Genomic DNA, 27,035 nt, shown 5'->3' on the forward strand with positions numbered 1-27,035 from the left:
GATTGGTTGGACTGCCACAGTGTTTGTATAGTAGATTCAAAACACATTGACTTCCTTGATGAGATTTGGTTCCATTTCACACAGTCCTACACAAAAACTGAACACAACAGGAAAACATACACTTTTTGTATTAGAGGTATGGCTTTAATCTATCAATAGACTAGTATGAAACTATGAATTGTGTTCTATTAATAATGCAGTTCTACTGTATATATGTACTTGAAAAGGTTTGAGAATACTGCTTTATAGAGATACTCAGTGAATGCTGCTGCCTAGGTGGAAGTGGAAGAGTGGTGGTTAGTCGTTACTGTCCTACAACAAGTAAAATGTCACAAGTTCAGTCCCAACTACAGCCAATGCCATGTGGTCTGTCCTGCCATAGAGTACTTAGACAAGACAGTGCCACTGAGCTATTAACATGCTTGCTTATTGTGAGTTGCTAGTACTGATTCAAGATAGACAGATAAAATATGTATCTGTTGGACTAGTATCGCAGTGATGGACTGGACAAGCATCTAAAGCATGATCTGATCTATTCCATTTCCTCTTCTGACTTATAGCGGCAGCAGAGAAGGAAGCAATTAAAACCACATACACCAAGATGATCGATGCCTATGGGATTCTGGGCGTCCTTCGTCTTAACCTGGGTAAGTCACTAAAACCTCTCCTGCTTACCTGCAGTACACTGCGATGAGGGGAAGATACTCCACAGACCCCACAAGAAGAGCCTAGGCAATGACATGACCACCTTGTTCCATGAAGGCCCCTTTGACTGCTTACCAGTAAGCTGCTTTCTCTTGCCCTCCACGTGACCTTAAGGGACTTCGTTATCACAACAGGGAGAACGCCGTCCAAAAGATTACAGCTCTCTCTCTGAGATCTGGCTGGCCTGTATTTTTCAAATAATATATAGGAAAGAAATAATTTATAGGAAAAACAGCAAAGCTGTATCAACCATTACAAAAATACAACTATAAAAATATACCGGTAGTCTGGTTGGTCGCTTTTCAGATGTATTTGAAACATTGTACAATAATAGACAGACAAGACATACAGTAATAGACAAGTTTAAAAAAGTCCATGCACAACACTTTAACAAGTTTAGTAGTGGTTGGCATTCAGTGCTGAAACCTGCCAATGGGTAAAGCAATACACTCATTGTCTGGATAATCCTATCAGTTTGCCTGAAGATTCTCACAGGTTTTCTAGTCAATAGAATGGAGCTCTAAACCAACAATTTAGCTTGTTGATTTAACAACGAACACAATGCAGTCTTGTCTTCATGTGTGGCCTTCCCATACCATGAAAGGAAGGAGAATTAGGATACTTTCAACCATAGACCGCAGCTTGAAAACATTATGCACTATATCCAAAAAAGATTATTTAGAGGCAGTTTCATTTATGTGCGGGAACTCCTTCATTTTGGTAAAGCCTGAGAGACATCTTAGAAAAGCTGGGACATTATTGTTTGAATCATGCAGTGCAGTGATATGGGCTTGAGCACCTCCTGTGTTTCTCCCTGGCAGGAGACTCCATGCTTCACAGTCTAGTGGTGGTGACGGGGTGCAGCTCAGTGGGGAAAGTCCAGGACTCTGAGGTGTTCCGGGTCACACAGACGGATTTTGTGTCCCTGAAGAATGACCCGGGAGATGAGGACCGTATCTCTGAGGTGCGAAAGGTGTTGAACTCTGGACACTTCTACTTCGCCTGGTCTTCCACCGGGGTCAGCATGGACCTGAGTCTCAATGCTCACCGCAGAATCCTAGAGGACATGACAGACAACCGCTTCTTTTGGTAGGAAGCACCATGGCTTTTTCCATTTTAGGTTCAGCTATTGTTTTTTTTGTATATTCTTTTCTTTAGAAAGCAATTGTCACTGTCAATTAGATTGACATTTTGGAGACAGGAAGGAGAAATTGGATTTGGAGAGACAGAATGACACCGTCAAAACTGGAATCTTGAGATTTGTGCTTATGTGGTATGCAGTTTGTTTTGGTCAGAATATGTTGATTTCATGCGTCACATTTTAATCATGAAGCTGGCTGAAAAATCTGATTGAATTGCATAGATAAGCCTGCTTAAGCTTGTTGGTACATGTTTCTGTAGGTGTGTGGGCTGATTGATTTGTGGTTTTGTTGTATTGTCATTGTTTGTCCTGTCTTTCTTGATTTCTAAATCATCTCACTGTTGACTGAACAGGAACCAGTCTCTTCACCTGCACCTGAAGCACTATGGGGTGAACTGTGACGACTGGCTGCTGAGGCTGATGTGTGGAGGGGTGGAGATTAGGACCATCTACGCAGGACACAAGCAGGCCAAGGCCTGCATCATCGCCCGCCTCAGCTCAGAGAGGGCGGGCACCAGGTTCAACGTACGGGGAACCAATGACGATGGACAGGTAGCCAACTTCGTAGAAACGGAACAGGTGGGTCAGAGCTCTACACACGGTTCCTGTGCGGGGGGGGGGGGGGGGGGCAAATGTGTATGTTGTTTTCTAATTAAATAAATGTATCGGTCGGGTTGGAGGCAGCATTAATATGCAGCCATAGATCAATTACAATTGTCCCCAGATAAGCATTGCCATCTGTCTGCTTCCAACAGGTGATTTTCCTGGATGATAAAGTCTCGTCATTCATCCAGATCCGTGGATCCATTCCTTTGTTCTGGGAACAGCCTGGAATTCAGGTAATGGGAAAATACTTAACAGTGCGATCAGTTTGATCACTTAAATGATTAATTAGAATGATGTACATTACAAAACACTTTGTTAATATAGTGTAGTACTCATTATATGGAAACTGTTTTTCTAACATCAACAATAAATATTATGTTGCAGCGGAGGCTTGTTCATTAATTTAGTCTTGAACCCTAGCGTCCCTGTTATGGGTCGTCATAGCCATAGCTGAGAATTGAAAAATATATTGGAAAAAAGCCAATCTACACAGTGTTCCATTGGAATATGAGCTTGTATACTGTATATAGGGCTTAAGTGGTTAAAACATCTTCAATGTGTATATATACAGATGCACAAATGGATCGTACAGAGCATTCATCAGCTATTTCAAAACGTTTCTAAAAGGAGACCTGAATGTTATCTAAGAAATGTTTGGCATGTCGATGTGTGCCTGTTTAGGCAGTGTAAACAATGGTCTGCATTGCTTAGGGCAGGGTACAGTAGGTGCAGGAAACATGCAGGAAATGGGCCAGTGGCTATCAGCACCACTGTGTCTCTGCTAGAAGTAGTAGTTCCAAACACTTAGCCCTCGTTTTCGTTTTAACAACCTGTTTGTTCATGCTGTGTGTTCAGAAAAAGTCCATTAAGGGTGTTTTGTTGCACCTGAATGAGAACCGACACCCTAAGCCTAAAGGAACGGATGAGAACCCCCACCTGGTATAACAAATCCCATATTTATATTGTTCTTTGCTCTGCAACTCTGCTGGTGATGGCTTCTCATACTGCCAGAAACGGATCCCCCTCTGTGCTTTGCCAAAGGTCAATGGGGGTCAAGGTCAAAGCTCTCTGTCACCCAATTCCCAAATGACTTTTCACTTTCACAATACCTACCTCCCTCCTCCAAATTGCTCAACCACATTCAATACAATTCTGGTGGCGGTGTGCGTGTAAATTACCCACTCCTAATGTCCTGTTAGTCGGCCCCACTTTCTCCTGGCATGGCACAGACTGGTTGGAACACACCTGATAATGGGAGAGGGTGACACTAGACGTAGCATTTGGTAAAGGGCCTTTTCTCTGTTTTCCTCAGCTCCCCGACTTCATGGGTCAGGTAGGAGTCAGAATTATTCTAGTTTAGATTTTAGAATTTGATATAATAGCATAGTTTAATTTTTTTGTTCAATTCAGTCTTTATTTCCCCTGAGTGGGCTTGCTCATTTCAGTTTAGTTAAAATGTAATTATTATAATATTTGGCAGGGACCATATTTAAGAAATTCAGAATAGTTATTACAATACTGTAGCTATTGGCTCACAATCATGTAGTCGTCCCAGTCTCAATAAACAATGCTCCTCGGGAGAAGACATACAGTACACACTATTGTCTCAGTTAACTTGAATATTTCAGTTAACTGTTTAGTTTCAGTTAAATATTTTATCACACCTAGTAGTATTAGTTTAGTGTAGCATTAGTGTAGTTTAGTTTTCGTTAACGATAATAACTTTGGTGAGAGCCAGGTCGGAAAGCATCCCCCTAAAGGCTCATTCATAGTCTGGATTTTCGGTGGTGAGGTGAAATAACGTTGAGCGGTGGTGAGTAAAAACAGAGAGAAGGGCTGGGGCGGTGGCGGTGGTTTGCTCTTCACCGCGCCTCGTGACGTCTGTTGTAGTTCGGTGGTCACCTCACCACCGAAAATCCAGACTATGAATAACGCTTAACAAACTTTCCCTGAATCATTTATACCATTGAGTTTCTGTAAGTGTGGACTTGTGCTTTTCACAGCCATTACCTGAGGATCCACTATACTGCTGGCTTCTATTCTAGATGTCTAGATTGGCAGTATTTTAAGTAATGAGGTGCACCAGGTGAAGTGAATGCATAACTAATTGGTAGAAAAGAATACTAGAAGTAGTGTTGAACTCCAGGATCAGAGTTTAGTACCACAGGCCCAACGTGTGTTTTAAGACCTGTTCTGTCCTTCAGGCCTTTTGGGTTAGGTCTCTAAACACACAACAGTAGACTTGGGGGGATGTTTTCAGATAGGGAACAGCAGCTCTTCTGCTTTCACAGTATTGTTCTCTAGTCCCTAAAAACCCTCACCACTAGTCGCTCCATATGGTAGGATTATTTTTCTCCTCTCCGTCTGTCCATTTCATGGTTGAGTAGGTTGTGGAGCCTGCAGCCTGTTAGTTTTCTGTGCTCAACAGAACGGCCTGTACCTGATGTGAATGGATTTACAAATTAAACCTCATTAGACTACAGTAGCTGCCAAAGTAGCTGGGGAAGACACGCAGCAAAGGTCGTCGGGATCTGGACTCGAACCCACGACACGGTGTCAAGCTGGTTTACCAGCCTAGGTGCCTGGACCGCTCGGCCGGCCCAGGCCGCATAGAATTATTTGACACAGCTGAAGATCATGGCCATAAAAAATGATGACGTAAAGAGCAATGCAGTCATAAAATCCTGTGAATGCTTGAAAAGATAAGTTGCATTGGCAGATATAAAATGGCCTGGGTCATTCTGTCAATTAGCAGTAGGGTTGGGTAATATTGATATTAGATCGATATTGTGATATGAGTCTAGATCATCTGGGTGTTTGAATATTGTAATATTGTGATATATTGCATACCTTGCATTTCTTGGTTTTAATCACATAAGCACTATTTTTATACCTTTTTTATGGCAAAAATACCTGATCTACAAGCTCACAATGCATCACATAACATATTGTGAACTTGAAGATGGACTTGTCTTGCTATTTTAGAAAATGTGCAGGAATACAATTATACATATTGTCACGATATCGATATAGAGGTATTTCGTCAAAAATATCATTTGATTTTGTCCATATTGCCCAGCCCTAAGTTAAGTGTTAGCCTCTCCATTGTCAGAAACGTGATCTGTAGCATCGTTAGCTAGCTCAGCACCTCATGAAGAATGGCTCGGCAGAGTTTGGCTGTAACCTGAGCAGAAGTCATCCTGGGAAGTTATTAAATATGCATGGAACAGACCTGGGGGGGGGGACAAAATGGCAGCAGCATGGAGCTAAATGTCTGGCCCTTGAAAGAACAGGAATGGCTACTGTAGCTTATATACAGTATTTAACTGTATACTCTTACTCCAGCCAATGAATACAAATCGGGTTGAGAGAGAGAGAGAGAGAGAGAGAGAGAGAGAGAAAGATACAGTAGGAGTGTGAGATGCAGAGAGACATACAGTGAGAGGATGATGCAAGGAGAGCAGGGATAGTCCAGCTGGCCAGGAGTACTATTTTGACTCTCCAGGCCACAAGAACACACCTTGCCCACTTGGGCCAGTAAAATTAATGCCTAACCCAAGTTCACATTATTTTCCTGTGGTACTGGTGTTTTCCAGAATTGTCTGGTTCATTACAACAAAGCGTTCTGTGGGGTCAATTCTTGACTGTTATTTGTCGATTCAAAAATAATGTTCCTGGCCCAGTAGCTACAATGGTGAGGCAGTGAGAGGGTGAGATGCAGAGAGAGACATGAACCCGGTCTCACCCACTGTGAAATAACATGGATTGGCAAAACTACTAGAAACCTTACACTGAAATCCTCCCTATAGACCGAGACGGAGGTGCGCTGTGTCTGACGAACTTGAGCCACGAGAGACGCCACAAGTGCGTTAAAGCGTGCAAGTTGCCGTGTCGAACGTTGCGAAGTTCGGTAGAGCCGACTCAGCCCCGTCCGAGTTGTAACCCAATAGCACAGAATCGTAAATAATGTCAAACCCGATCTCACCCAAAATAAAAAATAGCACGGATTGGCAATTCCGTCCATACAGTACTATTGAAAGCCACACCTCCTTCTCGGTCAAAACAGTAGTAGTATAATATGTACAGATTTTGGTGTTTTCTGGGCGAGTGGGCGTGTATGTATGGAATTGCCAATCCGTGCTATTTCACCGTGTTTGGGTGAGACAATGAGACATGCAGTGTAAGGAGGTAAGATGCAGAGAGACATACAGTTGGAGAGGGTGAGATGCAGAGAGAGATAGATGTACTGTGAGAGAGAGGGAGAAACAGAGACATGCAGTGTGAGGGGTGGGATGCAGAGGCGTGCAATTCGAAAGGGTGATATGCAGAGAGAGATGGATGTACTGTGTGTGTGACTGTGTGTGTGAGAGAGAGACACAGTGTGAGTGTGTAAGATGCAGAGAGAGGCGTACAGTTAAGCCAAATTCCAATACCCAACATTTCGGCCACTTGCTCACTCACACTCGGTCACTCCAGCATGGTGGTGTTACGGTGAAATTGGTGACCTGCAGAAATATGTGACAATCGTGTAGACAATCATATAATGTCAGTGTCTGAATGTAATTCTTTGTTTATTAGCAGAGTTCAATGTAGCGCTATGGGCCACGTATTTAAATACCTTCTTGTGAAGTCCACAATATGTTCACAAATTTCGGCAGGTCACCAATTTCACCATAACACCACACACCTTGCTGGAGTGACTGACTAGTGAGTGAGCGAGTGGCCGAGATATTGGGTTATGGAATTTGACTATCGTATAGAACCTCAGAAGGTGACAGAAATATTCCCATAGGAACCGCAGTGATGATGATAATGATGATGCATGACTGGTTGGAAAAACAAAATGGATGTTTGTTGTTTATGGCCCATCTAACCTGAGTGACCGAGAGGGACAGTAGAGAGATGCAGACGGTTAATGTATGACTTTCAGCTGAAAACAACATAGGTCACTGTTAGAGGAGTGAAGGGAAGAAGGGGAGGTGTGTGTGTATGATGGCACAGAGGAAGGACAGACTCAAGTAGAGACCTGCCCTTTCTTTGTTCTGGGAAATACGCAGTGAGCCGGCCCCACCCCAAGGCCTGTTGGTTTCATTATCACCAAGCTCAAAATATTTGGGAAAATGTTTGTGTGCTTTTCTTTTACTAGCAAGAAACATTTTCACAAATATATTTATGTTTGATATATTTTAGGTACATTCCCTCCCACTCTTGAGTATATTTTCTCCACTACATGTCTGTCTTTTTCTGTATGGGTAGGGTGGTTGCGTACTGTACGTATGTGTGCGCATGCTTGCAACACCGTGGCCCTGAGTCCTGACTTGACCAATGTGTTCAGAAGATGAGAGGTAGCTGAAATGTCTGGCTAAAAGGGCCTATTAAGAGAGATATAGAGTTGTTCGATACCAATACTAGTATCAGAAAATCTGCCTAAAACGCTGATATCGGTGAGTGAGTATGCCAGTCCGATACCATATAATTTGTCACACGATATGTAATTTACAGTCATGAATTATTTTGTGTTGTGAATGCTTCAGTTGATGTAGCACTACTGTTTACATGATCTTTTTACTAACTTGTAGCTGCACTTTAACCAATAATGGGATTTTAATTTATTCCTAGATCAGTGGTTCTCAGACTTATTAATATTAAGGACCCCCATAACTCTATTTATACACTCAGAGAGTATCTGTAAGGGTACATTTGGAACCCCCATTGTGAGAGCTACTGTCCTAGATGTTTGTTTATCTTTTATGACACACTGGTATCGGATCGGCACTCTGTATCTCGGTATCGGGAAGGACAAAATGGTATCGGTACATCTCATGAGAGATCAATAAAGCAAAGGCACTGTCATTGCTTTATTGATCTCTTAATTGGCTTTTCCCCCCAGATCAGCTACCTACAGTATAAAGAAACGGGTGTCAGATAGGACAATCAGACATCTGTCTCCCTACTGTCTTTGTCTCTGTGTGGTTAGACGTTCCATTGCTGCCCCCCCCTGTTTATTGCTTTTGGTCACATGAAATGACTTCTGTTGTTATGAAGGTCTGTGTTCCTCCGACATGCAAATCCCGTCCTAAATTAATCTTTAATTTTCTTTGGGTCACCACACCAGATTCTTTGTCCCGCTGCAATGTGTGTGTGTGTGTGTGTGTGTGCTTGCGTGTGTTGAAAAGAGAAATGGTGAAGAACAACATTGTGACTTCTCCGTTTGTCTCTCTGTCCATGTCATGTTCCTCCTGCAGGTTGGCTCTCATCGTGTCAAGCTGTCCCGTGGCTTTGAGGCCAATGCACCAGCGTTTGAAAGGTAATTACCAATGTATCTGTCTGTTTCGCACCTCTCGGCGGGGAGAAACTGCAGTATAAATCAGAGCGATAAACATTGAGTGCAGCAAAGTGGCGCTGTTCTGCCAGCTACCTCTTGATCTTATAACGTCACTGTGTGTGTGTGTGTGCGCGCGCGCGCGGGTGCGTATTTCCATCTGCTTTGACTGCCCTTCAACAGAAAGCTACTGTATCCTAGCCTTCATCACCAGGCTATAACCAACCAGGGCCCAGTATTCATCACCAGGCTATAACCAACCAGGGCCCAGTATTCATCACCAGGCTATAACCAACCAGAGCCCAGTATTCATCACCAGGCTATAACCAACCAGGGCCCAGTATTCATCACCAGGCTATAACCAACCAGGGCCCAGTATTCATCACCAGGCTATAACCAACCAGAGCCCAGTATTCATCACCAGGCTATAACCAACCAGGGCCCAGTATTCATCACCAGGCTATAACCAACCAGGGCCCAGTATTCATCACCAGGCTATAACCAACCAGGGCCCAGTATTCATCACCAGGCTATAACCAACCAGAGCCCAGTATTCATCACCAGGCTCTAACCAACCAGAGCCCAGTATTCATCACCAGGCTATAACCAACCAGGGCCCAGTATTCACCAGGCTATAACCAACCAGGGCCCAGTATTCATCACCAGGCTATAACCAACCAGAGCCCAGCCTTCATCACCAGGCTATAACCAACCAGAGCCCAGTATTCACCAGGCTATAACCAACCAGAGCCCAGTATTCATCACCAGGCTATAACCAACCAGAGCCCAGTATTCATCACCAGGCTATAACCAACCAGAGCCCAGTATTCACCAGGCTATAACCAACCAGAGCCCAGTATTCATCACCAGGCTATAACCAACCAGAGCACAGTATTCATCACCAGGCTATAACCAACCAGAGCCCAGCCTTCATCACCAGGCTATAACCAACCAGAGCCCAGTATTCATCACCAGGCTATAACCAACCAGAGCCCAGTATTCATCACCAGGCTATAACCAACCAGGGCCCAGTATTCATCACCAGGCTATAACCAACCAGAGCCCAGTATTCATCACCAGGCTCTAACCAACCAGAGCCCAGTATTCATCACCAGGCTATAACCAACCAGGGCCCAGTATTCATCACCAGGCTATAACCAACCAGAGCCCAGTATTCATCACCAGGCTATAACCAACCAGAGCCCAGTATTCATCACCAGGCTCTAACCAACCAGAGCCCAGTATTCAATATGAGGCGGACATTGCAACAAAAAAAATCTAATACTGAGAGGAACATAACTAATATCAATGCAGTGAACTGTATCCTACTTGGAGAAGAATAAATAGTAGAATAGATGATAGACTGTGACCTAAACTGTGCTTGAGAGAGAGAGAATCCCAGTAGTCTGTGTATTTGTGTAGAATAGGATTGCATGACTATGGCTACAATTTTAATCCAGATTATTTTGTTTAATATCATAATAATCACGCTCATTGTGCTTCTTTATACTATGAGATTATTGTGTTTGTGAGCCTGGTGGCTGGAGAGATGAGTTGTACAATGTTTTGGTATTTGTGTAGGATAGGATTGCATGATTAAGGCTCCAATTTTAATCCAGATTATTTTGTTTAATATCATAATAATAATAATAATATTGTGTTTGTGAACCTGGTGGCTGGAGAGATGAGTTGTACAATGTTTTGGTTATCTACGCTTGTGTAATGGTGAGGAGAGGTGCGTGCAACCACTGACCAAATATTACAGCCAAGTTTTATAATTGCATGAAGCTGTGTCATGTTTTTTAATTGTGCAGCAGTAGCTCAGAGGAGGTTTATACTAGTTGAGAACACAAGGGATTACAACACAATACAGGCATTTAGCAAACTTTTATGCAAAGTGACTTGCTTTGTTGCTTTGTTTGCAAAAAGTCAACAAATGAGGGTACAGTATGTTCTCATGTAAATAGAGTGCAAAGATAAACAAACAATTGTGGAAAAGTGCTATTAAGTAACTACTAGGATAGCAGGTAAACATCAAACCTAGAATAACTAGCTGAATAATATTCTAGTATTTGTGGACAAGCAAACAGTATGTCTATCTAAATAACTTACATAATATTATGTGAACATGTAACCAACCTATTATAGTATACTATAACTAGTATCTATAAAAAATAGGCAACAAGAAGTGATAAAAGGAACGTGCTAGGCCCTAGCACATTGCTTTTATCACCCTCACCCCGGTGCGGTGGAAATTATGGAGTGAGTCTGCAATCCTGACTGGGGGGGGGGGGGGGGGGCTTGGGAGCCAGAAAGGAGAAGACGAGTCTAGGACGCTTGGAGTGTTGGCCAGCCTGAGGGTGTCAAACGACACTGGAGGGGAAAGTCATTTTGCTTCACTGTAAAATATAAACAGAAATACATTCAAAATACAAATGTAGCTTGTGGTCAATTATGAAGAAATAGCAGCTCTAAATTGGATTAGCCTGGGCCCTCATTTATCAGCATGACTGATGTTGAGGTGAACTACAACACCTACAGTACGTGTAAAAATCCTCACAAACGGATGAAATAGCTGTGCATTTAGCAAGACATTGCATTTTGACACATTGATATGGATATTGATAGCAGAGAACAGGGTGTGAAAATAGACAGCGGTACTGTACTGCTGTTTGAGAGGGAAAGGTGAACAGTCATTCTCATTGCAGTACAGCGCAGAGGCTGACAGTGGAGCTTCCATCACATTCTACCAGGTTGAGTTATGACACAAGTGGTAGTTAATGAGATGCCCAGTCATGTCTGCAACATTCCAATACCCTATCTGCTTTCCCTGTGTGCTTTTGCAATGCTAGTCTATAGTACCTTGTTTAAACGCGTTTATCTTTTCTGCATCTCAGTTACAAAAAGACCTGCCGAACATCCCCTTCTGCCCTTCTGTGCACACGGAACTGCTTCACCCCTAGTGTCACATTCCAGGAGGACGGCTCTGGCAGGCTTTTCTCTGTGGTGAGAAATGGTGATCGGCACTGGCACTGCCTGGGGAGGGCGATAATTTACGATTATGTCCCTATCCGTACATAACTGGAACTACGCTGAGTTGGCTCTAGCGACTTTGCTCGCCAAACGGCTCGATCGGCAGTGCCTCGTTGCTCAACCCCGCCAGAGACGGCGTAACAGGCCCAATTACTGCTGTATGTAGTCTTTTCTCACCAAGTGGGCCGAGTGGTTTGCCTCACAGGGGGCGACAAAAACTATGCCTAAACCATAAACCTAACCTTAATCCCTATAAAATAATGTGCGACAGATTTAAGATAAGATAAATAAGCGAGTTATTTCACATGATCCGCTGTGAGAGGCAGTTCCACGCGCGTCACAGAAGGGCGCGCGCCAAGTTGTTGACAAGGCAACGAGCCTATATGGTGAAAACAGCCCTACAACACTAGGCTAGGATATTGCTTTACTTTACACCTGTGTCATGCGTGTTTGTTGTTGTTTTCCAGGCACTTCATTGCTCTGCGGAGGCTGTATGGTAAACAGGTGATCCTCAACCTGTTGGGGAGTAAAGAGGGAGAGAACATGCTCAGTAAAGCATTCCAGGTGAGAGGAGACATTTTGGATGTAAAACAACACATCTGGTTTTGCCTAAAGCAGATTTTGACAGGACATATGGTAGGCGTGAACGATGCTACCATCCAAGCATTGTCGCAAAGAATGCAATGATAGGTTCGGTCCAAATGGATTGACTTTGAAAACACCATGACCGTCAGAGGTTGTTAGCTGTCACATAAAACTTACATTTCATCCATGTTGGAAGACCTTTGTTTTCTTGGAAGGCACTTGGTTGTCCTAGTGCCTTCCAACAAAACACAAGTCTGTTCCAGATGCGTTCGCTGGTGTTGTTAATGCTCCAAACACCATAAAACAATTACAGTAGACAGTTGGCTGCTTTCCACCTCGTGAAAGAAACAACACTTAACTGTTGTTGATAAGGAGGGTGTTAATGCAATTGCAACACTGCTATAAGTGTAATGTAAGATAATATCTTGTAATGTCCTGAATCCCGTCGAGACACTTGTATTCATTCACAAATGATACACCCAAGCAAAGCAACATCATTAATATCCTGTTGGATATAATGGACTTGACTGTTCTAAATGGTAAATGGTGCATTTATATAGCGCCTTTATCCAAGGCAGAGATTGTGCATTACATTCACCCATTCACAAACACATTCACACACCGATGACGGAGTAAACCATGCAAGGCACCAACCTGCACATCGGGAGTCTTGCTCAAGGACACTTCGACACTAACTCTGGGGGAGTCAGTCCGGGTTCAAACTGGGAACGTTGCGGTTCCCATCCGGTCACTCTACCCCTGAGCCACTGCCGCTGTTCTCTCAGGCCTTGGCTAATAAAATAATTACAATACATTTACATGTATGGTTAAGCCCAATAATATATAACATTTTTATTTCGTTTGTCATTCTGCAATGATGCTGACTGCCTGCAGTATTTTTTGCACGGCCACAACATTTGATATTGTGTTGTGTGTACTACGGTTACCCAATCCCTCTAAATTAATATGATCATTTCTCACCAAGTATTAAGTCACACGTAAAAAGCAGCTCACTGTGTGTTCTCTCTCACCACCCCTCCTCAGAGTCACCTGAAGGCGTCAGAGCACTCCAGTGCCGTGAAGATGATAAACTTTGACTACCATCAAATGGTGAAGGGAGGCAAGGCGGACAAGCTCCACAGCGTCCTGAAACCCCAGGTCAGCAAGTTCCTGGACGACTGTGGCTTCTTCTACTACTCGGCAGAGACCGGCATCGCCAGGTGATCACCTCCAGTCCACACACCCCAAAACCTGTTGAACCCACACACTGGTCCAGTGGTCCAGTTGACGTTCACTGCATTGCAATGAACCATCACCAGCGATCGCTTCCACACACCACAAAATCCATTACATTTCTCTGTTTTGGGATAAAAGTGCAGACTTGCATCATAGAGCGCTCCTTCCGGTCTAATGGCAGTGACTGGATGTGGTTTTGCAAGTATTATACATTTCAAGAGTGAGAGATCACGGTAAAAATCCAGACATTCTTCTTCCATACTGGGAGAACAGCAGCAATTTTACACCCGAGTGCAGTGGCAACTTTTCCATTGCATCTTATGAGCGGCCGGGTTCTTTTGGTGCCGGCCTGGCCCCGCATACTAACAGGATCTTATCAATGTGAACTTGTCTGATAAGGGGTCTATACAGTTTCAAAATAAGTGACTACTCAGAAGCTTAATGTGCTACAGCTCAACTTAATTTGTATCGCCAATAATGGTCATTTAGTTAGTCTAGACAAATTGTTTCAATCCACATAGTAACAGATTACATTTTTACATGGGTTACATTTGTACACTCAGATTTAGTCTATGCACACACTCGGCTCACTGTGAGACCTCTGGTTTGTCTTTTCAGGACTCAGAGTGGAACCCTCAGAACCAACTGTCTGGACTGTCTAGATCGAACCAACAGTGTCCAGTCCTTCTTTGCCTTGGAGGTAACACCACCTGTCACGTTTTAATATAATGTATTTATAAACATTGTAGACAATTTTTTTTATTTAATTTCAACAATCAAAGTATATTCATATGTAAACGGCAACATATTGTGTCGTTTGACTTTGTATCGTATCGAATTGTTTTTCAATGCAAATAATCAATTCTATCATCATCATAACTTTTATTACAATAAGTACAATTGAGGGGCAGGCCCTCATTTTCAACATAGCCGAATACAGAAACAAAATCAGCTAAATACAACAAATAAGAAAATTTAATATGCATCGGAATACTGAAAACTAGAACTATAAAAGATAGAGAATTAATTAAAACAGTTACAATGTTGAACTAAAATCCTGGAAATCATTTCCCTGAATTTACCCAAGGAGGGCAGAGATTTAATTTTGAAGGATTTCTGGAGCTCATTCCAATCAGATGGAGCACAGAGAAATCTGCCTTGCCCCACTTTGTGTTAGCAAAAGGAACCTTGAGGGTCAAGAAGTCACTCGAGTGGGTCTGATAGGCACCCGCTATCAATATACTTGAGCAATCTCTAGTGTATTTATATCTTTAGTGATTTATCTGCCCAAACAGGCTTTCCATCTCAGCTCAGCAGTAGACATTTAAGATCTCTGGAGACCTGAGCTCACATCCCGGAAAAGGCATAAATCTTACAGCAGCTTTGAATACTCCTTTACAATCACATAGTAGCCTGTCTATTATAACAGTATTTTACAGTGAATTATGATCATGAATGCTCATCATTTTCAGTCTTTGCTAATTGACACAGTGTGGGGTTTTAAAATACACTTTAGTTAAAAACATACCATTTCATTTTCATTCCAGAAAGTTGATGTTGATCGTTTTTTAATTAAATAACTTGTACATGCTCTCACATGCACTTTCTGACATTGAAGGTTCAATCGTAAGTCCTTTTTAGAATACAAAGTTGACATTTTATACTGCGTCTATAATGTTCTTTTAATTTTGTTGGGGACCTATAAACATTGTTCCAAAATAGGCAAATAGTACTATTTTGATATACTAAAACCTTTTGACCTCTTGTCTTGTTTGATCTCTTTACAGCCTGTTTGTGTTCTTATATTTATGCTCTTTATTAATGTTTCTCTATAATTTTCCTATATATTTTTTTTATCTTCGAGTGCTTTGTAATGAATCCCTGCATTGGAGTCCAGTGGGAGCTGACACAAATCTTGCGTGGGCAGGTGGTTTTTAAATAATTGCGGGCAGGAATGAGTAGTCAAAAGTTTTTATTAATGCATTTCTGTAATGGCTAAATGCAGATGAAGACGTCATTTCAAAACCTATGTGCATAATGCATCTATTTAATAACCTACTGTCAAGCCGTAAGTCTAGCCGAGCCGACTGTGTCTCTGACCTTGTTGCTGTAATGGCCGTATCTCTGGCTCTCTGTTTTATAATTATATAAACATGTTTATTACCTGTTTGTTACACCTGCAACAAACACGTTGACATTGAGCGTATGGTGCAACCACTAATGCACAGATGTACTGTTGTCATTCATAGCCCCCATGTAATTCATTGTTATCTTTCTTCCCTTCTTTTTAGATGTTGCCAAAGCAGTTGGAAATAATGGGTCTGACCGAGAAGCCCCAGCTGGTGGCCAGGTTCCAGGAAGTGTTCAGGACCATGTGGTCTAGCAACGGAGACTCTGTCAGCAAGATCTACGCTGGCACTGGGGCTCTGGATGGCAAGGCCAAGGTATGCACTGAACACCAGGCTTAACACACCAGAGACCTTTGTCTCTCTGTGTGGCAGACCGTGACCAGCCTGATTCTGAACAATAACTTTAACATTAAATAATAACAATAACATTAAATGCATGGCATTTGCTGTGTGAAATTGCTCCTCTGTATTTCTTACCACCTGAATGTTTTATTTAATAACCGTGTATTAATTGTTTTGGACGCCAGTCGAAGCAGTTTGAAATTCAGCAGGGCCAGTCTGCCTATTCGATAGATAACTGGAGGGAATCCTGCACGCACGCACGCACACACGCACGCACACACAGACACGCACACATAAACACTAGCTTTGGTCAGATTGGTGTTATCGTAGTACAGTATATCAATATCCACATATGGGACTATGTCGGTCTTTTTACTTTATTAGAAAATCTCTGCATGCCTAGTGGGGATTAATCACAAACATTTGCGTCAACTCTCCTTTCCATGGTTCAGCCATCTCAGTTCTCCATATGCCTTAAAAAAAACATTGCTCTACGCTCCATAGGTTATGACTAGTTAATGTTATGCTTATGATTTGTGATATTAAAGCTAATATAATGTTAAATGGGACATGATCCTGTGATAAGCACAGACAGACAAATGGGAGTCTGAATATAGTCAGATTTCTCAATAAAGAAAGTATTTTTGTACCTGTGGTGTGCGGGCTCCATCCATCATCTGCAGTCTGAATAGAGCCGACATCATTATTAAAACGATGATTTTGTCATCTCGGTAAAACCCATAACAAAAAGTGATGGTTTCGTTTTCCTTTGACATTTAAAGATCGTCCATGCTAAATTCCTCTGAGCTCAGAGGACCTCCTGTAAAAGACAATGGAGGCGTATTAACTCCAATAATGGTCTTTTATTAAAGTCTCTAACAGGTTCACTTCCAAGTCTCAAATTAATCTCCCGGTGTCCCGCAATTACTCTAAGCTTGTGATCTTTACTGTATATCACACCCCCTACTCTTGTCGCCCCCTGACAAGTTGATCATTTATCACTGATGTCTAATGCCACAAATCACAATATGAAAACACACACACAAAAAAACCGCGCACACACACACACACACACACACACACACACGCGCGCACGTGTGTGCGTAATTGTTGTGTGTCCTACCAATTCATCCACAGGCAAACACCCAGAGACCTAAAAGCCTTTTCGCATTCACACTTAACCTAACCCTCGTTAAATATTCCATTAACAGTTGTGCGTGAGTTCTTAGTGTGCAGAAGTGTGTATCTCTGTTTCTGAACTGTCACTGTGTGCTATTTCTTCTCCGCTGTCCTCTGGACCTCTCTCTTCCTGTGTGGTAAGTCAACCAAACAGTTCATGTCGTATTTGTTGCCGAGCGTTTCTGCTGCTCTGTTGATCCCCTGTGGTTGAGGGTATTGTTTGGGTTTGCGTGTGTCTGTGTGCACGCACGTGTCGGTCTGTGTGTGTGGATATGTGTGTGTGCACGTGCAGCGCACACGTGTTTTCCGCACGTGTGTGTGCGCGTGCGCACACTGGTAGAATTAGGTACAGTCTGTCGCCGCTGATTTGGGTTCTCCTAATGAGGGACAGCCCTGGGAGAAAATGGAAGGTCTCTCTTCTGAAATACTGTATTAAATGAAAAAAAGAAAAACTGTCAAAACCTATATCACACTCTGTGAAGTACACGTTTGTACAGGGTCACTAATTCATCAGTTCCTTAAAAACAAAACAAAAAGAAAACCTGTTAATTTCTATGACATTGTAGACACTTGTAGGTAAACAGATATAACATTCATTAGTGTTTACAGTATAACCCATAACGTGTACATCATTGACTGTGTTGACCAAGCCAGACCGTCATTGTTATTTCAGTATTCTGCCCATTTCCTTACTGCAGCACCATATCAATGATGGAAAATGAACATTTATGATATGATTTATCTTTTATATAAAGTGATGAATCGAACCAAACCGCTCCATGCACCAGTCATGTCATTTAACTGGTCTATCACACATCGTGTACTGTATTCATCAGCTCTCATGAATGAAATGGGCCAAAAACTGTCATCTTTTACTTCTTTTTCTCCTCCTTTGTGTTCATTTTGTGGGAACGGTACAGACTTTACTTTGTACTCCTCCACACATGAGTACAACTGATTTTTGTTCTCTTCTCTTAGGCGGGGAAGCTAAAAGACGGCGCTCGCTCAGTGACCAGAACAATCCAGAACAACTTCTTTGACAGCTCCAAGCAAGAGGCCATAGACATCCTAAGGCTGGGCTCTACGCTCAACAGTGACCTGGCAGACAAAGCCAGGGCACTGCTCACCACCTCCAGTCTTTACGGTAAATCCCACACAGGGTGCAGATCTACACACGACACGACACGTCGGTGCGTTGTTGTGTATTTAGATCGGATCAAAAGAGATTTGGTGTAGAGGGGAAAATAGCAGGGGGCCTAGCCCAAACCCTGGGGGATTTTATTTAAATAGAGTAGTGTAGTCAAAATTAATTTCATGGTTTGTCACACATGAGTGAGGTTTTTACACATTGAGTGCCGCCTGCTGGACGAAGGTGGTATGGCGTTTCAGTGCCGGGGATTTCTGGCCATTCCACTATAATGCGCTTCCATCTTAGATGCTAAAGCATAGCGTCAATGCTACCGATCTAAAATGAGGTCCATACTACTCTAGAAAAACTCTAAAACAGAAGCCAGTGTGGTTGAGTGAAAACAAACGGTGCGTGCGGGGCCCTAGCAACGGTGCATTTAGCAACTGGAGCGGTTGAAACACAGCGAGGCAATGTTCTAGCGATATTAAACGCCTTAAGACGAGCCTGCTCGTCATGCGTACCCAGCGCATGGCGCAAAATGAATTACTCAGGACGAGTATACCTGTCATACGATCCCGACGTGTTAATAGCATAGTGTTAAAAGACAAGTATGAGTTAATATTATTGAATGCTCATCACCTACAATCTTTATGGTAATTTATAGTATGAGTGGGGTTTTTAAATGGCACATTATACAATTTGTATAGTTGTGTGTATATATAGTATTAATTTTATAGTATATGTTGACTGCCTTCCATTGTATATTCACAATATTGTAAATCACTGAGCTTCTACATAATTGTGTAAAACAAGTGTTATTTCTAATATAGTTCATAGTTGTGGGATACGCTGTGCTGTGGCACTCCTGTTTGAAGCCAGAGTTGTAATCTCTTATGAGTCAGCAGTCTGTCCTGGATAGATTAATGCTGACTCACCTCTGCAGGCATTATCTGTTTAACACGCCCTTCTCTTCCTTCTCCCTTATGCTGTCGTTCACAATCTTAGTCACTGAGCCTGTCTTGCAATCAGGTATAGTAATCACCAGAACTGTCCCCAACACACAGATGGCTGTAGTGTTTTCATCCCATGACTTAAGGCTAATTTATGCTTCTTTACTTGCAAAAGTGTAATTCAAATGTTTGGCGAGCAACACTTGTCGAGAGTTGACGAAGCATACATTTGCATAAAAGTTCCTCCAGACCCAAACTGTGTTCCCTTTTCCTGGATGTTTTTTCATGTCAAATATTGAAGTTTTCTCTCTGTTTCGGTTCATCCTTTTTGATAGTGTTTCACTTGTTGTGTTTTGTCCCCCTTTCCACACATTAGTTCATTAATGTTTTTGTTGGTTTTGGTAATGGTTTAATTGTATTGTGTAATGCCCCTCACAACGTAGGGCACTCGGGTTGTTACATTTTAGAAAGACACTGGGTAATGCAAATGTGCTCTGATGTTTACTCCACTACTTTACTTGTATGTAAAAATGCAGGCATAACTATATTGTGGCTTTAATTCATAAATTGAACCATTACCATCACATCAAAATTTCTGTTATTTTTATCGTGTTTTTTTTTTTTACGACATTTGACCCCCAACACCCACAGTTATTTGATGTCTCTCTCATTGGTTTCATTCTGCTTGCTACATGCACACCATTGGTTTTAGTCCTCACTAGGCCTGTCAAAATGATCACGTAGTCAAAATTATCACATAATCGCCTAATCGCAATAATTTGAGATAATCGCAATTATCTTAGCATAATAATTGAATACAAATTATTGAAAAATAGCAAATCTACAAGCTCACTATGAGTCGTGATGCAACACTTGTAGAGCTTGTAGATTGGTTGTAGATTGGCTGTTTGTAAAATAAAGTATACAATTATTAAAGTCATTTCTTTATATATACTTTTTTATTCCTTAAATGTGCCCTTTGCAGGTTTATAAAGCCTAAAAGGCAAACAGAAATGCAATTTTTATTCATATGTTCCAATGTTCAATGTTCAAAAACACAATTAAATCATTAATTGCAATTATTTGTGTGACAATAAATCGTCACGTAAAATATCATGATCTTGACAGGCCTACCCTACACACACACACACACACACACACACACACACACACACACACACACACACACACACACACACACACCTAGTTGAATGCAACTCACCCTCCTATCTCCTTATCCTGCAGCCTCTCCCAGAGTGTTGCTAGGGATGTGTCAGAGTCATCGTAGATACACCCGGCCCAAACAGATCAGGGTGGCTGTTGGCACCTGGAACGTCAACGGAGGAAAACAGTTCCGCAGCATCGCCTTCCGCAACCAGACGCTCAACGACTGGCTACTGGATGCTCCAAAGAAGGCAGGATACGTAGAGTTCCAGGGTAAGACACTGCGAAAATACAGCTTGGATTTAAAAAATGTCAACCTAAAGTGTCTTGTCACTGGTAAATATGTCTGATTCAAACCATATTTATTTGTTTCACTTTTTTTTTAAATCCCCTCACAGACAGCAAAGCCAATCCCATAGATATCTTTGCCATCGGCTTTGAGGAGATGGTGGAGCTGAATGCAGGGAACATTGTCAATGCCAGGTATGAGGTTTTTTTGTAACACGTTGTAAATTGTTTTGACAAGTAAATTAAAATATGACACATTGCCTTTCTATCAGACATCTTCTGATATCATGTTGCCATTCTAATTCTCTCTCTATCTCTCTCAGTACCACCAACCAAAAGCTGTGGGCTGCTGAGCTACAGAAGAATATTTCTCGAGACCATAAGTATGTGCTGCTGGCCTCGGAGCAGTTGGTGGGAGTGTGTCTGTTTGTATTCATCCGCCCACAGCACGCCCCCTTCATCAGGTACGAATAATAATTACGTTTTATTTGTTTTCTGTGACCCGGGCTCTCCTCCGGACAATACACACATCTTTGATTCAGATTGAGCTCCAGGCATTGGTATTGTCAGTACCAGTACCACTGAATGTTGACGACGGTACACCTCTGTAGTGTACTCTACAGCAGGTGTACCTTATTAAATTGTAACACTGGTGGTGATTTGAGACCAGCTTTTCAGTCACTGCCTGAAATCTGCCCAAAAATATATTTCTTCAGACAATTGTGTGTTACAAGCGCATCCACACAGAGTGTCTATATGAAGTGATGTAAATTGTATTGCGAACGAGATCTATTTTTCACCACTAATAAAAGGAACCGTGTAGTTGAGGCATGAACTACACTCCGGTGTGTAAAACCCTTTAGTGTTGAAAAGCATTTTCATGTTGAAGAAGGTACAGATAAGGTTGACTGAAATCAGCTCACCAATATACTTACACAACGTAAAGGTGCACTGTATCATATATGTATGCGCGTGTGTGTGTGTGGCAGGGATGTTGCTGTGGATGTGGTGAAAACTGGAATGGGCGGGGCTACAGGCAACAAAGGGGGCGTGGCCATCCGCCTGTTGTTCCACACCACCAGTATTTGTTTCCTCTGCTCCCACTTCGCTGCCGGACAGTCTCAAGTCAAAGAGAGGAATGACGACTACAACGAGATCACACGCAGACTCACCTTCCCCATGGTAAGAAGAACACTTACTGCACCCACCGTAACATTAACGTAAGTCGGATTGGGAACAGTCGGCAACCGAACGGAGATTTAAAAAAATCACACCCGTGTGAAGTGAGGGGCGCTCTTATCATCATAGATCATCTCATTCCTCCCAATCACAATTTGCGTCCTCACTTTTCCATCCTCACTTTTCTGTCTTCACTTTTCTGTCCTCATTTTTCGTCCTCAATACGTACTTTGCTCAGCCAATCAAATAATCGCTATTCGCTATGGGGTGCTGCTCAGCCAATCAAATCATCGCTATGGTGTTTGCTACACACAAACAGACAAAGCTAGGCATAGGAGGGGCTAGCGGCCCTCAAAACAGCACGGACATGTGCCATTTCTCTCCCCCTCTGTTTTGTCCACTCCCTACGGATCTTTTGTAATTGAATGGCCGAATATGTATGGATCTTTACAGATGCTCCCTTTATGGGTATCAAAAAATATGTTAATTAATCTTTCTGAAACATTTTATACTATAAAAAGAAAAAGCTGATTCATTCGTGCTCTGTTGATCAGGATGATTTAAAATATTTTCAGTTGTGATATGTATTAGCGATATACTGTACCAAGCAGCACCAGTGAACACTGGCTCAATGTTTTCTCCTGCCCTGCTCACAGGGTCGTCTGATGGACTCTCATGATTATGTCTTCTGGTGTGGAGACTTCAACTATCGCATCAGCCAACCCAATGAGGAGGTCAAGGAGCTAATCAGACAACAGGACTGGGAGGCCCTGACCACAGGAGACCAGTTAGTGGAACAGAAGAACGCTGGACTGGTATGACTGACACACACACCACACACACACACACACACACACACACACACACACACACACACACACACACACACCACACACACCACACACACACACACACACACACACACACACACACACACACACACACACACACACACACACCACACCACACCACACCACACCACACACACACCACACTGTCACACACACAGACCAATGTGTTTTGTAGTAACGCCACCTTCACTCGACTACCAACAACGGTTACGCAGTGTAACAGGCCTTAATATAAACATGCAACTAGGATGTTGACAGCTAAGACATTTCTGTACTATAGATGGCGTTCATAACTTCATATGCATTACATACAGAATAATTTTGCATAGCAGTGGATGTAGCAGTAATGCTCTTGCTATATAGTGCTAAATAGCACCACCATTAGTTCTTTGGCTCATAATCATAGAGAACAAATATTTTTGTGTGTTTATGGCTGCATGCTAGTAATTTTTGCTAGTAATCTGCTGCACTCTTCTGCGTTTAATCCATCATAGTCCATCCTTCAAACATCATGATTTGAACAGATTTAGTAAATGTCTCATTGTAAACGTCCCGTTTTGTCTCCACAGGTCTTCAAAGATTACATTGAAGGGAAGCTGGACTTTGCCCCCACCTATAAGTATGACCTGTTCTCAGACGACTATGACACCAGCGAGAAGTGTCGGACCCCGGCCTGGACCGACCGCGTGCTCTGGAAGAGGAGGAAGTGGAACTTTGACAAGACCGGTGAGGCTGGCGCCGGTAGACCGATGCGTCTGTTGATCCCGTTACTGTGAAACATCAGGAGTGAAACATCTTCACATCTGTGCTGCATGTCAACCCTCTTTAACACCCTCGCTTTCCTGCCAACCTCCATCCTGTCTCAATTAGAAACTGAGGAAACGTACCAGATTTAGTCCACAGAAACATATACGACTGGCGAGAGGTATAAGAAGTCAATAACTTGAGGATGAGTAATGTCTGAATCTAGATCCAGGTTTTTCATAGTGTTCCTTTGTTCAAGTTGTTCTTTGGGCAATGACCTGTGAGAACATCTGGTGGCTTTCTAGGGTCCTGCAACTCTGGTTGAGAAACGTTTCCCTAGAGTCTGCCAAACATTCATTAATGCATGCTTTCATGCTTTCTTCATTGTTTTGTTAACGCTTGAGTTTAGGGGTAAACATGCTCACCAATACCCAGGTTCTCTATCCAAAACCAGCATCTATTATACAAAATAGATAGTGATTCATACACTGTTGAATGAATAGTTTATGAATGAATAGTTTATTTCGATGTTTCTTACAGGTATTTAATCTGACATCATTTTGAAACTGCATGGGCTCTTTGTCAGACACAGACTTCAGATGTTTCAATCTGACCAGATGCACAACCACTTGTCACCCCCCCTGTCCTGACTCCTGCATTTCCTGTCTGTCTCTCATTGTATCTGCCTGAAATAAAGCATCATATGTAAAAAAAAAAACCTTTTTATACACATTTTATAACCTACACCTTCCATTTTCCTAACTGGATTTCTCCTGGGATGAAGAAAATCTTGTGTGAACGTACAATGCCTTACCTTAACTTGTCTTATGCTAACCCTGCATATACCTGTGTGTTTGACAGCTGAGGAGATGAATGTAGTTGGGGTAGCTCCTGAGAGCGAGGGCCACCCTGAATGGCCCTGGACCCCTGGCACCCTGAAGTACTATGGCAGAGCCGAACTCAAGACTTCAGATCATAGGTACAGTACAGTAGACTGGATTGATGTTAGAACCATAGAGAATGGCTATAAGAGTAGTCCCATTATCTGTTCACATACAACAATAATGCAAATACTGTATATTTCACACACAAACAATGTGAAAGAAAACATATTTTATTGTGATATATTTTGAAAAAACATTTCCACGGTCCGAAATCTACGTTGTATTTTTGAGTTGTCTCCGATGCTTTTCCCAGGCCTGTGGTGGCCATAATAGACGTGGACATCCTGGAGGTGGACCCCGACGCCAGGCACCAGGTGTATAAGGACGTCATCAACCACCAGGGGCCTCCAGACGGAACCATCCTGGTGTCCCTCTGTTCCTCCGGGCCCGAGGACTACTTTGATGATGCACTCATCGACGAGCTACTCGACAAGTTCACCGAATTCGGAGAGGTCATCCTCATCAGGTCATCATCTTATGGAGTATTGGAGTATTATGAAAACCGCTCTATGTAGAACTATTCAAATCTAAAAACAACTAGATAACATTTCTACTACTTCATGGGCTACTGAGGGACCATTGATTATAGAAACCTCCAAATACAGGTGTGAAACATTATGAAAAGAAACAATACAGGGATAAAAGCTGGATGCTTTTTTTTAAGGTGGTGACAGTGATATCTTGGCAGTTGGAATGACTTTCAAAAGGGCTACCTCGGGCATATGGATATTGATCACGTTGGAAATGTTACATAATTTTGAGCAAGCACACTTTAAACAATAACAAGCGTGATTTATCAGGAGATAATAGCACTGGTATTCTACAGTTATAGGCATGACACATAAGATCAGCATACCAGTGATTTATCTCATGGTATAGCATGACCTGTCCTAGATTGAATTGTTACAATTATACCACAGTTTTCACACTGTCTTTCTATGTTTTGTGTTGGGACTGCGGATAAAATTAGCATCTTTGCTAAATCAGGTGTATTTACGTTGCATTCATAATATGTAATGCCCATTAATATGCAATATCTCGTCCAAATAAACTAAGTAAAGTTTAATCAATAATATTTATGATTAGAATGCAAGAAAGGTGGATGTGTGTGGAGTGATGCTATCGTGCGATATTGGTGCTCATTAAGTGACGTATAGCCTCTGAGACCACAGGTGTTAAGTGAGGTATAATGCTCATCAAACTATATCTATCATATTGTCCTCGTCTTTTCAGGTTTCTTGAGGAGAAGATGTGGGTGACGTTCCTGGAGGGTTACTCTGCTCTGGCAGCTCTCACTCTCAGCGCCTCCACTGTGAGTCATCACAGACTATACAATACTACTAAGTACTAACACACTAACATTCCAACACTACACTGGGTAACTTGGCTAATTACAGTTGCATGCCTTCGGCTTTTTAGCTTGTAGCTCTTGTAAAGTGAATTCAGCTATTTTAGACAGTGTCCAGTTTCAATGGGCACACTATGTCCTCCATGGACACATAATTGAATACCACTGGTTTAGACTCTTACTATAACCTTTTATTGCCTGTTTTTACACTAAGAGTCCATATAATAGTCATAAATGCAGTATTATAACTTAAATATCATAATGCAGATATTTGCAGCATGCAGAGCAGTCTGTTGGGGAAACTACTTTTACAAAAGATACCGGTAACCGTCCGGAGCAATCTGTTGGGGAAAATACTTTTCATCTTAGATGGATTAAATCCTGGTCTTCTCTCTCTGGTTTTGTACTGCAGGTCCTTGGTAAGGTGATAGACGTCCGTCTGAAGAGTCCTGGGTGGACAAAGAGCCTGGAGGAGGAGATGAGCGTGGACTGGATCTGTGGCAGCATCCCCACCTCAGTCAGCTCCACCCTGCTAGCCGAGGACACGGACATGGGTGATGACGACTACGATATGGAAGGTGAAGTGAAAGTGACTATAATAAAGATCTCATTTGAATCCTGTCGTTCTATTTTGAGGAGGACATCTGACACTGAGCTTCCTCTCTGGAGCTGTTGGAAAACGTAAAGGTTACACAGTACATTTAACAGCAGGCGACAGCCTGGCGTATTTTCCGGAAGTACGTCATTTGTCTATGGGACAACTACTGGCGATAGTAGGCGAAGAGGCTGTAGTCGAAAAGTGGGCGGAGGAATGTCATTCAAAAACATGTAAATATTGGATATCGTCCGGCGATTGCCAATCAAATTAACAGGTTGCTTTGTTTACCCTCCACGCAGAACAGTGATACGTTTACATTAGGTAATGACACTCTTATCGCCCAGAGTTGCCGCTGATTGCCCGCTGTTAAAACGTAGGGTTATGTAAAATGAGTGGGTGGAGAATGCAGACAACATTGAAATGTTATGTAGGCTGGTGGAGTTTACCCACAGTTACCTACCCTCCAAAAACTATTATTTACCCTTTCTAGTGGTCTTTGGTGAAAACCTCTGACTGGACAGTAACAGGAGGTTTCACACATCATAATGTATAGTATAATATT

General features: G+C 42.3%; 1 protein-coding gene across 4 annotated transcripts in view; it reads left to right on the forward strand.

Moving 5' to 3' along the window:
* synj1 (synaptojanin 1) overlaps window positions 1–27,035 on the forward strand; it is a 40,130-nt gene that overhangs the window by 1,780 nt on the left and 11,315 nt on the right. For 3 of the 4 annotated variants that reach the window (XM_080780307.1, XM_080780310.1, XM_080780308.1), the window contains 20 exons: window positions 561–647; window positions 1,527–1,794; window positions 2,200–2,425; window positions 2,602–2,685; window positions 8,698–8,759; window positions 12,275–12,371; window positions 13,437–13,612; window positions 14,247–14,328; window positions 15,920–16,072; window positions 18,257–18,422; window positions 20,603–20,794; window positions 20,920–21,004; window positions 21,133–21,273; window positions 21,799–21,991; window positions 22,645–22,803; window positions 23,409–23,565; window positions 24,445–24,562; window positions 24,781–24,993; window positions 25,761–25,839; window positions 26,288–26,453. In XM_080780307.1, the coding sequence (XP_080636433.1) occupies window positions 561–647; window positions 1,527–1,794; window positions 2,200–2,425; window positions 2,602–2,685; window positions 8,698–8,759; window positions 12,275–12,371; window positions 13,437–13,612; window positions 14,247–14,328; window positions 15,920–16,072; window positions 18,257–18,422; window positions 20,603–20,794; window positions 20,920–21,004; window positions 21,133–21,273; window positions 21,799–21,991; window positions 22,645–22,803; window positions 23,409–23,565; window positions 24,445–24,562; window positions 24,781–24,993; window positions 25,761–25,839; window positions 26,288–26,453 (2,904 nt within the window). The remainder of the gene's footprint in view (window positions 1–560; window positions 648–1,526; window positions 1,795–2,199; window positions 2,426–2,601; window positions 2,686–8,697; window positions 8,760–12,274; window positions 12,372–13,436; window positions 13,613–14,246; window positions 14,329–15,919; window positions 16,073–18,256; window positions 18,423–20,602; window positions 20,795–20,919; window positions 21,005–21,132; window positions 21,274–21,798; window positions 21,992–22,644; window positions 22,804–23,408; window positions 23,566–24,444; window positions 24,563–24,780; window positions 24,994–25,760; window positions 25,840–26,287; window positions 26,454–27,035) is intronic. The other variant, XM_080780309.1, reaches the window with a different exon arrangement.

This window comes from Protomyctophum bolini, assembly GCF_963924005.1.
Source record: "Protomyctophum bolini genome assembly, chromosome: 13".
Lineage (NCBI taxonomy): Eukaryota > Metazoa > Chordata > Actinopteri > Myctophiformes > Myctophidae > Protomyctophum > Protomyctophum bolini.